General features: G+C 40.5%; 1 protein-coding gene across 4 annotated transcripts in view; it reads left to right on the top strand.

Moving 5' to 3' along the window:
* Positions 1 to 12,003, top strand: part of LOC145445086 (uncharacterized) — a 96,546-nt gene extending 84,543 nt beyond the window's left edge. For all 4 annotated transcript variants that reach the window (XM_080323206.1, XM_080323207.1, XM_080323205.1 and 1 more), the window contains 7 exons: positions 723 to 1,046; positions 3,074 to 3,223; positions 3,986 to 4,092; positions 6,175 to 6,282; positions 8,084 to 8,242; positions 8,321 to 8,410; positions 11,379 to 12,003. In XM_080323206.1, the coding sequence (XP_080179332.1) occupies positions 723 to 1,046; positions 3,074 to 3,223; positions 3,986 to 4,092; positions 6,175 to 6,282; positions 8,084 to 8,242; positions 8,321 to 8,410; positions 11,379 to 11,495 (1,055 nt within the window). In that variant the 3' untranslated portion in view covers positions 11,496 to 12,003. The remainder of the gene's footprint in view (positions 1 to 722; positions 1,047 to 3,073; positions 3,224 to 3,985; positions 4,093 to 6,174; positions 6,283 to 8,083; positions 8,243 to 8,320; positions 8,411 to 11,378) is intronic.
* The last annotated feature ends 2,299 nt before the right edge of the window (positions 12,004 to 14,302 follow it).

The raw sequence follows: 14,302 nt of genomic DNA, 5'->3' as shown, positions 1-14,302 counted from the left end.
AAACAAAAAGTAGTGTCGCTGAATTCAAGACGTGGTCAGTAAGAGTAATTCCCCTTTTCTTGATTATTCGAGTAAATGACTGCTTTGGTTGACTGGCTGCACCTGTTTATTTCATGCAACATTTCCGAATATTCGGACATGTACAGATTGAACACTTTTCGAACCACTCTATTCCTACTTATAATTTGATTCGTTTCGAAAACTGCTCCATATCATTGTCATAGTGGAAAAATTTGCGCCATTGCATCAACATGGCAGTCTTCAAGACTATATATACCCTGGCCTCTCCTGGACTTAATCATCATATCGCTATTTCACGAGTACAAGTTACGGTGCTAATTTATCAATGATTATGGCACGCCAAAACTAATTCAAGTAAAAGTAAAGAATAAGAGGTTTTGTAATCACCCAAGAATAATTTTGAAAAGTACATTTATGTATCCGCCTGGTGTGAAGGTACTAAATTGGACTGCTGAAATGTCCAGTCCATACAAGTCGGAACACAACCAAAATCAAACAATCCAAATATAGGATGAAAATAACATACACCCTTTTTGGTAACTTGATTTCGAAGCCATGACGTTTTTACTGACCACGTCTGGTCCGAGTTGTATGAGTCTATGAATTAGTGCGTACGAACAGGTTAGGTTAGAATTGCCTTGATTCCCACGAGCTATTATACACCCTCAACGATAAGCGATGGTACATTTTTTCACATTCAGGAGGCTTGGAGCGCTCTCGAGTGCTGGCTGCAAGGGAACTGGTATTAAAGAACCCAAACCTTCTCCGAGTTTACCGTAAACCTAGACGAAGAGCGGCTACCAGTCGAACGAGCGGTACCTTGATGAGAACGCAGCAGACCTTGGACAGCACAGAGACGGAAATGGATTCACTACTAGTGAACTCTCAATATCACTACAATCAATCGGCGAGGGTCGGTTTCGAAGAACAGTCGGAAATAACGCCACTACCTTCTGCACTGAGTAGGCCACGGATAGTGGATGCGAGAAGAACAAGTCCTAGACGGCGTGAACTTCCTCTGCAAGGTAATCATTTGAATGCTGCTCATTGCTCAGATCACTACGAACATGTCAACAATTAAAAATCACTCATCATTCTGAAATCCCCAAAACATGACGCAGCCCAAATGTATATCTCGTATTATCCATCCCGAGCATAGCTGACTATTGTATTCATCACTTTAATTTATTGTAATCGCGAGGAGGAAGCGTGAGGAGACACGGGCTAGTTGTCGCCAGAATCTATCGCAAACAATTACCCTACTTTCGTTTTTTCTTTCGTTTTGACTTGCTGTTCAAAAAACAAATCTCTGTGTCATAGATAAATCAGAGTGTGCGTTGGTGTGATAACTAAAATTTTGTCAAAATTGTAGCGTTAGGTCAAAAAGTGACAAAGTTGTTTACAAAGTCAAAAAAAATTTGCAACCTGCATTTCGTTTGTATCGCAGACATTGGCACAGTCGGTGAAATTATCATTGGAAATGTTACAGCTTGTAGCCTACTTTATAGGCCTACCGTTGTAGACGGCCCTTGTCTGCTCATTGTGAATCATAAACATTCAAATAATGCAATTAGGTTGATATGGTGTTATGCTCAACGACCCGCAATATCCTAACTGAAACAAGACTGCGTGGACATTGCATGGTTCTTATACAGGGCTGGCCAACCTTTTCGGCCAAAGGGCCACATTCGATTGACGAACTTTTGCGCGGACCACTATCCGCGCGAAGCGCGAAATTTTTTTAAAGTTCATTGGTTAATAATATTGTCACTTGACTGTATCGCTGGGCTAAGTTTGCGATGACTGGGCTATCGCCATGGCGCATGGACATATCGATATCAAAAGCTGAGACCAACATCGTCAATCATTTCGTGCCTAGGTTTCAGAGTCGACGGTCTTACTGCGAGCGCAAACGCAAGGTCGCATATGTTGAACGACACTTTGTCTCGTAATCGCGAATATAGTTAGACTCAATCTGATAAATTAGGTGTTCTTCCATTTTCACAAAAGGGCAACAATAATAAAAACAAGAAATCGACTGACATTATATTGCGCTAAGCTTGTAGACAATTTTAACCTTTGATATATCTATCGCAAATTATTCTGCTGTATTGTAGTGTACGAAGATATACCATTATGTGACTGGCTGATGGATCCGTCAATGCGTCGGAACAGATATTTTAGTCATCACATATCAAGTGTTGCGGTGCAATCCATATTTGATGATATTAGAAATCTCGGAAATTACCTCGCGGGCCACTCAAAACCGTCTCGCGGGCCACATGTGGCCCGCGGGCCACGGGTTGGCCGGCCCTGTTTTTATATCATGAGAGCATGATGAAATATTGTGACGTAGACACCATTGTCAGGATGAAGCAACACGGTGTGTCACCAGCAGTGTATGCACAAACTTGAGTGTTATGTCAGCCAACAACTGCTGCTGTTGAATGTTCTTTCTCCATTCTTGGCAAGCTACTTAGTAAGGACAGACACTTTCTACCCGAGAATGTAAGAAAGTATCTTTCGTTGTACTACAACGATTTTTTATTATTATTACTACCACCACGAGTGATGTAACTACTGGAATCCTTTGCAGGGCCAGATTTCGTTAAAATAAAGTTTTTCCATGTAAAACTTGTCAGTTTTTGAGTCAAAAAAGTTTTTTTGCAGGCCAAACTACTTTATAAGGGCAGACAGTTCCAACCAGAGACGACGATAAGTACTTCAATTCTGACATTATGTGGGAAACACCTAATTTGCATACGTTAGATCAAAATTTGGTCAAAATGAAGCTTTTTAAGGTAACAAAATGCCAAAATTTTGATTTTTTAGATCGTAATCTTCCGGTTGTTAGGTAAAAAAATCGCTTCAGGGATAGCAATTAGACCGAGAGATGCGATTCTCTCTCTCTCCTTAATCAGTGTTGACTTCACGAAATTCGACGTCATGAACCGACAAATTGCCTTCGAAATATCCGCCCGCAATCAAAAGCCGTAAAAGCAACAATCTGATCCCATTCCCCAGAATCACGACTTCTTGACTTCATTTGCAGATCTCGACGATACGGAAATTATGAGTATCCTCGATAAGAAAACAAAGAAAACTATTGAGAACGATCCAGTGATTCAATTCAACCATTCTACTCTACGGTCGCTCGAAGAAAAACTAGCGAGACTTCAATCTCGTTCTGACAAGTTGCGAGGTAAGTCATGACTTAAAAAGGCGATTGCAGTGACATTATGATTCTAATAATATATCACGCAGAGCCAAGGGAAGATAAACAAATGCTCAATAGTAGCTATCTCGCCCGTAGGAAGCGAATATATGCTGACGACTCGCGATCACGAGGTTACCAGGAAACATTGACAGTTGCCCAATATATACATTGTCATTGCGAAGCGAGTCGCTCCTGCTAGTCAGTGTATAAACAAATTAAGAAGCATTACTACATTATAATTGTCTGGATCTAAATTCAAGCTTGAATATAATGAATTTTCTTCCACTGAATTTTCATATCATTGGCGTGTGTGGCAAATGAGTAGGCTATCCACAATTAGGAAAATATGTAACTCGGGAAAAATACGATATGAAACGCATGTAAATGATTGCTGTGTTGCTATAATAAAATCTTTATTGCTACCTAAATTTTATTATATAAATCGGTTTACTGGTAGAAGAGCGATTTGGTAATGTATATATCCACAAAAATCCTTTAGATTGTCATCGCGTTAACTTGACAACTACTCGCGATATATCCTGAATACACACAGACTAAAACGTACGGAAGGTACGCTTATTGACCCTCTCCACCGTGTCCATGAAAAAAATCAGACGAGCCGAACATATTGTGTCAAAATGAATCCGAGGCGTCACGTCATTACTGAAAACGATGCCCTAGTGATTTTTCCGGCCAAATACTTCATGGACCAGGATGATCAGATAAACCCCAAATTCCTATTTACAGTCCGGTTGGAGATGCAAAGAACGTTGGCTCAAACAGAAAAGGAAACGAAACAGGCAGAACGGGCGAGGAGGCAGAATTTCGTCCGACAGCAAAGCGAGCTATTCCAGGTATATGTGAAATTGTTCTTGTGACACAAATGGTTAGGGGAGATGTCTGATCGATGGGCTGAAAGATATAAAATGCTCTCTGGACCCACAAGAACCGTCAATCGACAACAACATACATCTTTAGGTCATATTTCGGTTCAAGCGTTACCTACCCCGAAAATATTCAGAAATCTCTGCATTCTCAGAAAAATAGTTATGATCGTTTTTGCTACAACGATTCACCTCTTCTCACCCAGTGGATCCAACGACACATGACAATGACTTCAGTACTTATGAGACATACACTCAAATATGCAAATGTTGCACAGTTTCTTGCAGTCTATTATAATCCCAGTTACAAGAAGCAAAAGAAGAATGTTTGGCAGCTATGCTTTAAGAAATGGAATAAATATTTCCTCAAATGTTGACAAAAATGGCGTTTCCAATTAACTGCTTGGGTCGAACAAATGATTAAGAAAGACTGCAAGTCCTATTGTCCTTGAATGTTTGGCTAAGTGCACGCAGATTATACATATGCTATTTGACTACTTCCTAAATGACCAACGTCTATTAGTAGTGAGACTGTGTGTACTTGTAATCAGTATAGTGTGTAATGGGAAAATTAGTAAGTTACATCTCTGTATTAGTTGCTGACTCATACACAAGAGCTACACTTCGATTGTTATATCTACATTTTATTGTACAGGATTATATATATGTCCTGTTTGAATGATTCATACATATTAGGATATTAGAGAGTCCATGTTATAAGAACTTATAAAATATGATAGAAAGGCATTCTTTCATGTTAATTGCTTAGATAATAATTCGAGCTGAGCCACAATGAAACAGTTTTGCATGCCGTCGTTAATCACATGTTTGCATATGTTTAATGGTTATATGATAATCATATACCCGTCACTGTGGCATATAATTTTCGAAGTAAATTGGTAATACTGTTGGAGTCGGGGTTGGGGTCGGAGTCGGAGTCAGTAGGTTCGACTCAGGAGTCGGAGTCGGAGCCGGAGCCAGAGTCGGTACGTTTAAAGACTCGGGAGTCGGAGTCGGTATATGGAAAATGTGTGGAGTCAGAGTCGGAGTTTGAATTGGTGGTAAAATTTACCGACTCCATAGCCTTGTTGTGAAGAGCGATATTGCGATTAGAAACGAGTCGTCAGCTGAATCAAACGATGCTGATTCCAAAAGGGAGTCTGCCTTCCCAATCATGAACCTCACCACACCTCACTGCATGATGCATGATATAATTTGCTCTGCGCATTACTTAATATTGCGCTATGCATATTACTCAAACCTCCTAATTCCGGCATTATTGTCTTTTAGTCGACTGAATCGATTACAAAACCGTAGTATTGGAGAGTGCAAATTGTGCGTCACTACTAAAATTCAGGCACGAGTCCTTCCATTCTGGATCGGTGTAGATTCACCCTAAATATATACTTGGAATTTTGTTCACATTAGTTCCCAATGCTATACAATGAACAGATTGGTTGCTATCATTCGATACATGTTTAGTAGGCCTACAGCTACATATTACCAATACGATATGCCATCAGTCAATATTTCTTTAAATTATGAATGATATCATGTTATGCTCATATTTCTATATATAAATACCAGGGTGAGCCGAGACTGCAAGCATGACGGCAAGGGTAAGCAGAGACCCGCAGACCGCGAAGGGCAAAATTTCCAGTATAATAAACTATATGTAATCCATCGTTCCAGTCGATAATTATGCTTCGCTACTTGTCCTGCGTACTTCTTGGGGGTCCAGGCGGTAACGAAAATATTGCATAGGCTACCGAACGAGAAAATAGTAGGCTACTACAAGAATGAATTTGTGATTACCGTATGGTATATGGTGTCAATTTCTTACTTTAATTCGATGGTGTGCAGGCGTAAACGCATCTTTTTTTCATGATTCATTACTATGAAAATGATTTCACGATAAGGTGAAGTAGAGAACATTTTCTGTGCAAAATATATTGGGCAGTTTATTGATTTTCTCTACATTGTGTGGCTTGCCTGTGGCAGCAAGAAAGACCTGTAATGGTATGAACCTGAAGCGTACACGATTTACTGTAGGCTCTGCATCCTACGGATGATCCTGTGATAGATATTGACGACGTTCCAGAGGCACTCAGAGATGTGAATGGTCAGATATCCAGACGGGACAGCGCTGCGATATTTGAGGTAAGAGTTCGAGTTTTTTCTGACTACCGCCGGTGAGCGAAATGTCTGTTTACATGGGGTGAAAGACACCCAATAATTCCTCACTTTTGGTAATGTAGTCCTTAAATAAGAGGTACCCGAGTCTCAGCCAAGAATTTGAAATACTTTTCGATTTGCTAACTTATGAGGCACGGTGTGGACCGTTAGTAAAATGTTATTTTTCGCAATACGACACTATTTCCCATTATCTACGCACATGGCAATGATGATATTTGATCACGCAATGCTACGACTTTGCGCCGGACTTACAAACTACTGGATTTCCAAAATAAACAACTATAACTAAAAGTAAAACTACTCCTTTTCTATGACTCGCAACTATAGAACTAGAACTAGAATTATTCAATTTTCAAAATTCACAACTAGAACTAGAACTAACGACCTTAAAAAAACGCAACTAGCTAAAACACAGCATACCATATCAATGTTTTTTACCGGCGTTCCCAGACACACAAATGATACATATAGTATAGTTTTTAGTCTAATAAATATGTAGTTAAATGTGGAATGCGATAGATTTTTGTTTTTGTGACCCAGTGAAAACTATAGGGTTTGACTACCGAGTTTTTGATTATTGAGCGGTTTTAATTATTCTTGTGATTTTCTTCGCACTACGCGCGGCTCAATGCGAGTTGATTTGCGATTCTAATATAGTAGTGTCCATTGTAATCTGAGCCCCACAGTACAGATGCGAACAGCAGAGGAAAATGATGCGCCCCATATAGAAATACCCATTTGTAATTGTGTTCTCCTCGTCACGAAGGAAATTTGTTTCTTGCATAGGCCTACGTTTGGATCAGGGTTGTAATGACTCGAGTCGCGATTTTTTGATGACTCGACGTGACACGAGTCATTTTCTTGAAAACGGAAAATGACTCGACTCGACTCGAGTCAATTTGTGTATTGACTCGACTTGTACTCGGGTCATTGCGCATGACTTGGACCAAGTCATATGACTCGAGACTGGGTATACCAAGACAGGCATTTTATTGTAATTTCGAAGAATAGTAAAGTTATCACACCGTTATTATTTGCGTCTATCAGTACTGGTACTTGAAAACCCTACCAGAAACTGTTAAAAGTGAGAAAAATTAGTATATTATGGATGCGAACCATTCCATATCACCGAGCAGAGTTGTAAAAAGTGGGTTTCACAGGACATTAACTCGGAAATGAACAGTCAACAAAATGACTTGGACTCGGACTCGAGTCAAAACACTATGAGTCAGACTCGACACTCCGCTCCGTGACTTGGACTCGGACTTGGCTCGGTAGTGAATTGAAAATGACTCGACTTGACTCGAGTCAAAACTATAAAAGTGAGATTGACTTGTGACTCGGAACATGTGACTTGGTTACAAACCTGGTTTGGACGAATCCAATATCTTTCCACTATACCGACAATCCTGAAGGGAGCACAAGAAATAACAGCATGTAACGAAGGAAAACTAATACCAATTGGCCCTACCAAAGATGCGGAACAGCATTAATAACTTCCCTAAATTTTCGCAGACACCCCCTGCATCAACTCTACAACTGGTTAGGCCCTACAGCATATTGACCGATTAAGTCATTGAATGGAAACACATCGTTAAGTATATATACAGGTATATATATTTAAAATAGTGATCCTGCAGTATTGGCAGTTATCATAAAGCACACTCACTACTCCATTAGCAAACTATTCATACCACATATTGCTCAAGGCACTGTTAAATCTGCATTTGGGGTGTGTAATTTTCTCATCTCGCGTCATTTACAGGCATTGGATTTTTTGCGACCGCATAATGGCGTGAATTTCCGGGTGTTTTGTATACTTGCGGCCCTGAGTGAAAGCGCCAAGTCAATACAGCCTTTGGTGAGACAGCTACGACGAACGAAGGACGCGCAAGCGCTTTCGGTCAAGATCGATAAGTGCAAAGTAAGGCGAAATGGATATATACTTTCACCAAGCGCTCAAATCGAAACAAATGCTATGTTTGTGTATCTTCATCAACAGGAGATATATGATAATCTGCTTGGTTCGAATATTGAATGCTTGCAATCGGAACTTCGGTCGAGCGGATACGCATCGCCGCAGTACTACCAGGTAATTATATTAAGTAACGGAACAAAAACACATCGCACATCGCAAGTATACCAGCTCACATGTTCACATTCCTTGTTCATCGAAGCAAGCAGTATCATTCATATTGTTATACACTTCAGTTTATTAGGAATTTCGTATGTTCAAGACACCACCAGAATGTCATGCAATAAGAAGATAGGAAGGAGTCGAAACGACTTGAAATAGTCTTTCAATCAAAACTCACCTTGGCCTACAGATGTTTAGAAAATAATAAATATGAGAGGCATGCACACCGAATAAAAAAGAATAAAAGATAACGTCGTACTCCGGAGAACGAATATTATATAGTCGATATAATGCATCACCAGCCGTTCGCTTGTCTTGATGTAAGATCTGTATGTTGCTCATTTGGTTTACGACCTGATAAAACATTTATTGTATCATTGACATAGGGTTTTGTACAAGTGACGCAAACGCTATGGGGGTAATAAAACCCGTTGTGAAATTGTGGCTTGTGGCTCCATTCACTGTGGATGCAACGATTGAAACGACGAGAGTACCGAACCTGGATATATAGATATCCCTGGTGACGAAACCGTTTCGATGCAGAAATTCACGTCAAAATCTTCGACGTAAAGCAACCCAATCATATCGCTACGGTCGATCTGGGCTGTAAATATCACCCTATACCTACGAGTCATCTCGAATCATTGCAAATTTTGACTCGAGTCAAGTCAAGTCAATCGATTTTCGAAGGTGACTAGAGTCAAGTCAAGTCACTCGTTTTTTTGGAGGTGACTCGAGTGAAGTCGAGTCAAGTCAAGTCAATTCACGAGTCAAGTCACAATTCAAGTCAAATTGTATTTTCGAAGTATGAGTGATGATTCCAAGTCATTACATTTTGCTAGGTGTGTGAAAGAGATTGAATGGTCATATATCTTGAATCAAATAACGAGTATAAAGTTAAATATACATGCAAAAAGGCGTTGTCTCGCTCACGCACAGGTAGAGCTGCTAATAAAGTACGTGAGCTAAAATAGAGGACCAAATACGAAGCGCCAAGAAGTTGAAACAAATTGATATGGTACAATACACTACCCATTTACACATCCGTGCGAATATAAACGCATGAGCTATATTCGTCCGATTAATATGGTTGGTTAAGGTGGGCACTGCGCTATGTAAGCACTGATCCGTTTAAGAAACGGGGATGCGTTGCTATTAGATTATTCTACTGCTAGAACATAACTGTAAGCTGTGATCATTTCGTTTTCGGTCAATTTATTTATTTCACTGGAAGATCAGTGAAAGTTACAGTCATTGAATGACTGGTTGCTCTCACGAGTCACACCGGCGTATCGCGAATAATCCGAAAATAAACAAGAAATAGAGATTTAATCGACACCGTTTACTTGATGACTTGAAATTGACTCGAAAAGTTGGCTCCGAGTCACGATTCGATCTGCAGCTCTGAAGCGCGGAGTCAAGTCAAGTCGTCCTTTTTTTCCGACAGCGCCCCCTTTCAAAAATTACCTGGGTCTGGCAAAAAAAAAATTAATGACGATAGTAAAAGCAATGGGTCGATCGGTCTTTTCGGGTTGGGACTTCACTATTGGAAATAGCTTGAATCGCGCCCGAGGACCACTCGGATAATTAACGCTACCAACCATCGGGTACGGGCTCATAACATCTGGCAGATTAACTTTAACATGAATGTATTCAAACCAAAACAACCCGTATTATATAATGTTCATGTAAGGCCTTGTGCGGGTCACAACACTAAACATGCAGTATCATCCTTTATGCTACGACGAAGAAATATTCTGGTGATTTTGTAGCTCTCAAATACAAATATATTTAGGTCCTCATTTTGACCAAAAAGCTTCAAAGCATATTTGATGTACAAAGGGCTCTCACTCTTAAAAGTGGTACAGTGCCTCTTTCTTCGATTTCGACACGCTATTCGCTGCGGGATAAAATACCTAGTTCGAAACAATTTGTGGAAAATAACCCTAGGTTGCGTGATGGGAGTATTTTAACGGGGAATTGGCGATCTAAAAGTACGCTCAACTAAGTTTATATGAATTATAATAAACCACTGCATATATGGAAACATGTTAGAAACGTCGTCGGCATATATTTCGCGACTAGCGCGACGAAAACTTTCGTGATCTGACAGATTTTATCGAATAGATACATGGTACTGTTGTTCTGCTATATAATCATATGTGTCTACTGCACCCTCTACTGCAACGCCATTTTTCTTCAGCGTCCCCATACCGCCCCCTGAGCCCAGCGCCCCTATATCGCCCCCTGAGCGTTTCCGCCCCCTTAAAAAATCCAAATCGCCCCTTGGGGGCGCTGGCGACAAGGTTAAGAAACACTGCATTAGAGGAAGAAAATGTCAACCAAATCACGACCAACACAGAACTATACTGATGTAGTCATAAATTGGTGCAATTTTTGGAATTATACCATGATATTATGAAAGAGTAAATACATCGTCTGGTTTTGTAAGTGACAACGTTTTGTAAAATCGATGCAAAATATAACCAAACTCTGCATCCCACTTGACAAAATCAAAAATATTTCTACTAATTAGCTCAGCCGCTTGGGTCGAACAAATGTTTAAGAAAGAGTGCAAGTATATGCTACATGCTATTCGACTACTCCCTAAATTTCCTATCTGATCACCGTTTATTAGTAGTGAGAGAGTGTGTGTTTGTCATCAGTATGGTGCAGTGGTTCCCAAAGTGGGCGCCAGCTCCCCGCTAGGGGCGTTCGCGAGCGTGAAGGGGGCGCTGGCCATAACATGGCCGATTGGGGGCGCTGGCTATAAAAATGAACGATAGGGGGCTCTAAAAGCAAATGCGGACGGTGTAGGTTTGGAAGGCAACTGCTGCGTAGTGTTGAAACGATTGATAAGGAAGCAGATAAATTCGAAGTTCTTATTGTGTATTGATTTTCGTGGTATGCCCATGCTTTCCAGATGGTGAAGAAGTTGACAAGAGACAACGATGGGTTATCCTTCCTTGACTTCGTAACCTACGTGCCTTTGTTTCTGGATATTCACCAACGCATCGTAGCCAACCCACTGACGGCCTAGCTACTATATTGACCGCTGACCGCACATTTCACAACTGCAGTTATGTACGAAATGCGCAATCACTCGTACGCTGCCCGATTCAATGCACAGCAATTACACCACATACTATATTATACTACATTTTATAAGAATATTAATTGCATAAGTATTTTAACCAGTTTTACTGTGAACCAAGATATAATCACTTGCGGAGGAAAGCCATGTTTATAAAGTTTGTATTACAGTTCATCACTAGCCGATTTATTTCGTATAATCTGCTTGATTGTTCTGATATAATTCTAGATATATGTTCCTGGCTCAAGCTCATTTATGAACTAATAAATTGACAATTCAGGTTATCACGCTTCATGTAGTGTAGAGTCGCTGGTGATTCATCCTTGCAGTGCGTCGTGTTCCACCCTTCCCACTAATTGCATGGAATGCGTTGTGCAGAGACGGATTTCACACTCTGCAGTGATCATCATGATGCGCTTTTGCTGTTAGACGAATAAACATATTCATTAATTCATATCATGACCCTCGACGGATATTCTTATTTCGCGGTCTTGGATAGCAACCAGGTTATTTCAATGTCCGCTCTCACAGTTCCTTTTTCGATATTAGTCTCAATTCCACGGCTCTTTCTTGCGCTTTCCTTCTTAGTGAGTGCGCCCTTTCATCGGGTATTTTTCTGTGCTTTTTTGTCGCCGCAAGAACAGCGACGCTGGGGAAGAGGAGCTTATCGTAACCACTGCGCTATCTCGCCCATAGAACGGTGAGAAGACTAGTAATCACTATAGGCTTACCATACGTCCTCTTTTAAGAGGATTTGTCCTCTTTTTTGACTTTTTTGAAAGTGTCCTCGGAGGACGCCCTTTTGTCCTCTTTTTTGAAAATTTAGGTCAGATTTAGAGCAAATTGCGAGTGATATGCCGCAAATTAGCACAGAAGTGACGCTCCGGCGGGTATTTCGGAGTGAAAAACGGTGATTTTAGCTCTGAGCGAAATGATGACCTTTCATTCACCGGTTTTTGAGAATTCTACCCCGGTTTTGCACGTTGCAAATTTCTGAAAAAGTGTCCTCTTTTTAGATTTCCAAAATATGGTAAGCTTAAGTAATCACGAAATCACGGCTCTTGATTGGTTAAGCTATACTTGAAAGATCACGACCGCAGTGGATTGCTGCTTATCAACTCTGTTCTAGATATCCCTGGCTGTTATGTGCTTCTACTCGGTCAAGTAGTTTGCTAACAGCAATGATTTTGTAAGCGCATTATAGGTTGGTTGGTTGATTGGTTGTTGTTGTTGTTGTTGTTGTTAGTTTTAGTATTGTAATATATAGTGATCGGCTACTATGGCCTCTCACACCAGGTCTAATGAATCTGAGAAATCCATTAGCGTCACAACCGATGATTATACCATAGTGTCCTATATGGTGTCGACACAAGCAAATCTCACGGCTCAGTGACATTGTATCACGTCACAATTTCCATTTGGCTACAGGCAATTTGACGGTCATTTTTGACCAGCTTGCCGAGCATTAAATTTGGTAAAACGGGTATCAATCGAAAGCTGACTCTGCACTGATGACGAAAATATAAATTTTATTCCGCTCGTGGCCCTGGAACTCCCACAATCAGCCTCGAATTTTGCATTGTTATGGAGATTGGCATTGAAACGCAACAATGCTGTCTGGCGAAACGAGAGAGTTACTCTCTCGTTACTCTCTCGCTTCGCCAGACAGCATTGTTGCGTCCCAATGCCAATCTCTCGTTTCGCCAGACAGCATTGTTGCGTCCCAATGCCAATCTCCATAACAATGCAAAATTTGAGGCTGATTGTGGGAGTTCCAGGGCCACGAGCGGAATAAAATTTATATTTTCGTCATCAGTGGAGAGTCAGCTTTCGATTGATACCCGTTTTACCAAATTTAATGCTCGGCAAGCTGGTCAAAAATGACCGTCAAATTGCCTGTAGCCAAATGGAAATTGTGACGTGATACAATTTCACTGAGCCGTGAGATTTGCTTGTGTCGACACCAGAGATGAGCGGATTTGAATTTTCTATGTCCTAATCCAATCCAAATCAGAACCTTCAAATCCAAATTCAAATCCTAATCCATAACTTTTTCTTATTCAAGTCCATGTCCAATCCTAATCCGATTCCAACTGGAAATTCAGAAAAAAATACTAATATATGCAATGGAGGGATTCGAAAATTTTCTTTCACCACCAACGATTCACTTGATTCAAGATAACTTAGTAACCATAAGTACATTAATAACTGATCTGAATAAAGTTTGTCGCCATTCGCCACACGACATTTCAATCTCCCAGAAAATAGGTAAATCCAATCCAAATCCTAATCCGTTCTGAAAAAAATGTTTAATCCAAATCCGACAAAATTTCACAAATCCTGTTTTTTGAAAACTTAATCCTAATCCATGCTCATCTCTGGTCGACACCATATAGGACACTATGATCATACGATGATTGAAAACTCCAGTGAGCTCTGCGTTGCAGCGTGTCGCTAGTCATGCTTCGCCGGAGTTCAAGTTCAAGTTTATTCATAAAATTTCATCACTTCAAAACATCACAAGACTGCAATACAATGAATGATAGGAAGATGCCGAAACGACTAGGAGTAGTCTTAAGATCAGACACCCACCTGGGCCTGGGCGATGTAAAGAGGAGGCATGCACAATTGCACTTGCACACTGAATGAAAGTAAAAGAAGATAATATAAAGTGGCAAGCGATAATTTCAGGTGGCAAGTAACGGAAGGCGAGATCGATGTCAGGTCATGGTCCGGTACATGATGAGGGCTGG

Source organism: Botryllus schlosseri, chromosome 8 (genome assembly GCF_051294905.1).
Source record: "Botryllus schlosseri isolate E-star chromosome 8, Bs_hap1, whole genome shotgun sequence".
Lineage (NCBI taxonomy): Eukaryota > Metazoa > Chordata > Ascidiacea > Stolidobranchia > Styelidae > Botryllus > Botryllus schlosseri.
Note: the sequence above shows the minus strand (reverse complement) of the source record. Positions and strands in the feature narration are given on the sequence as shown.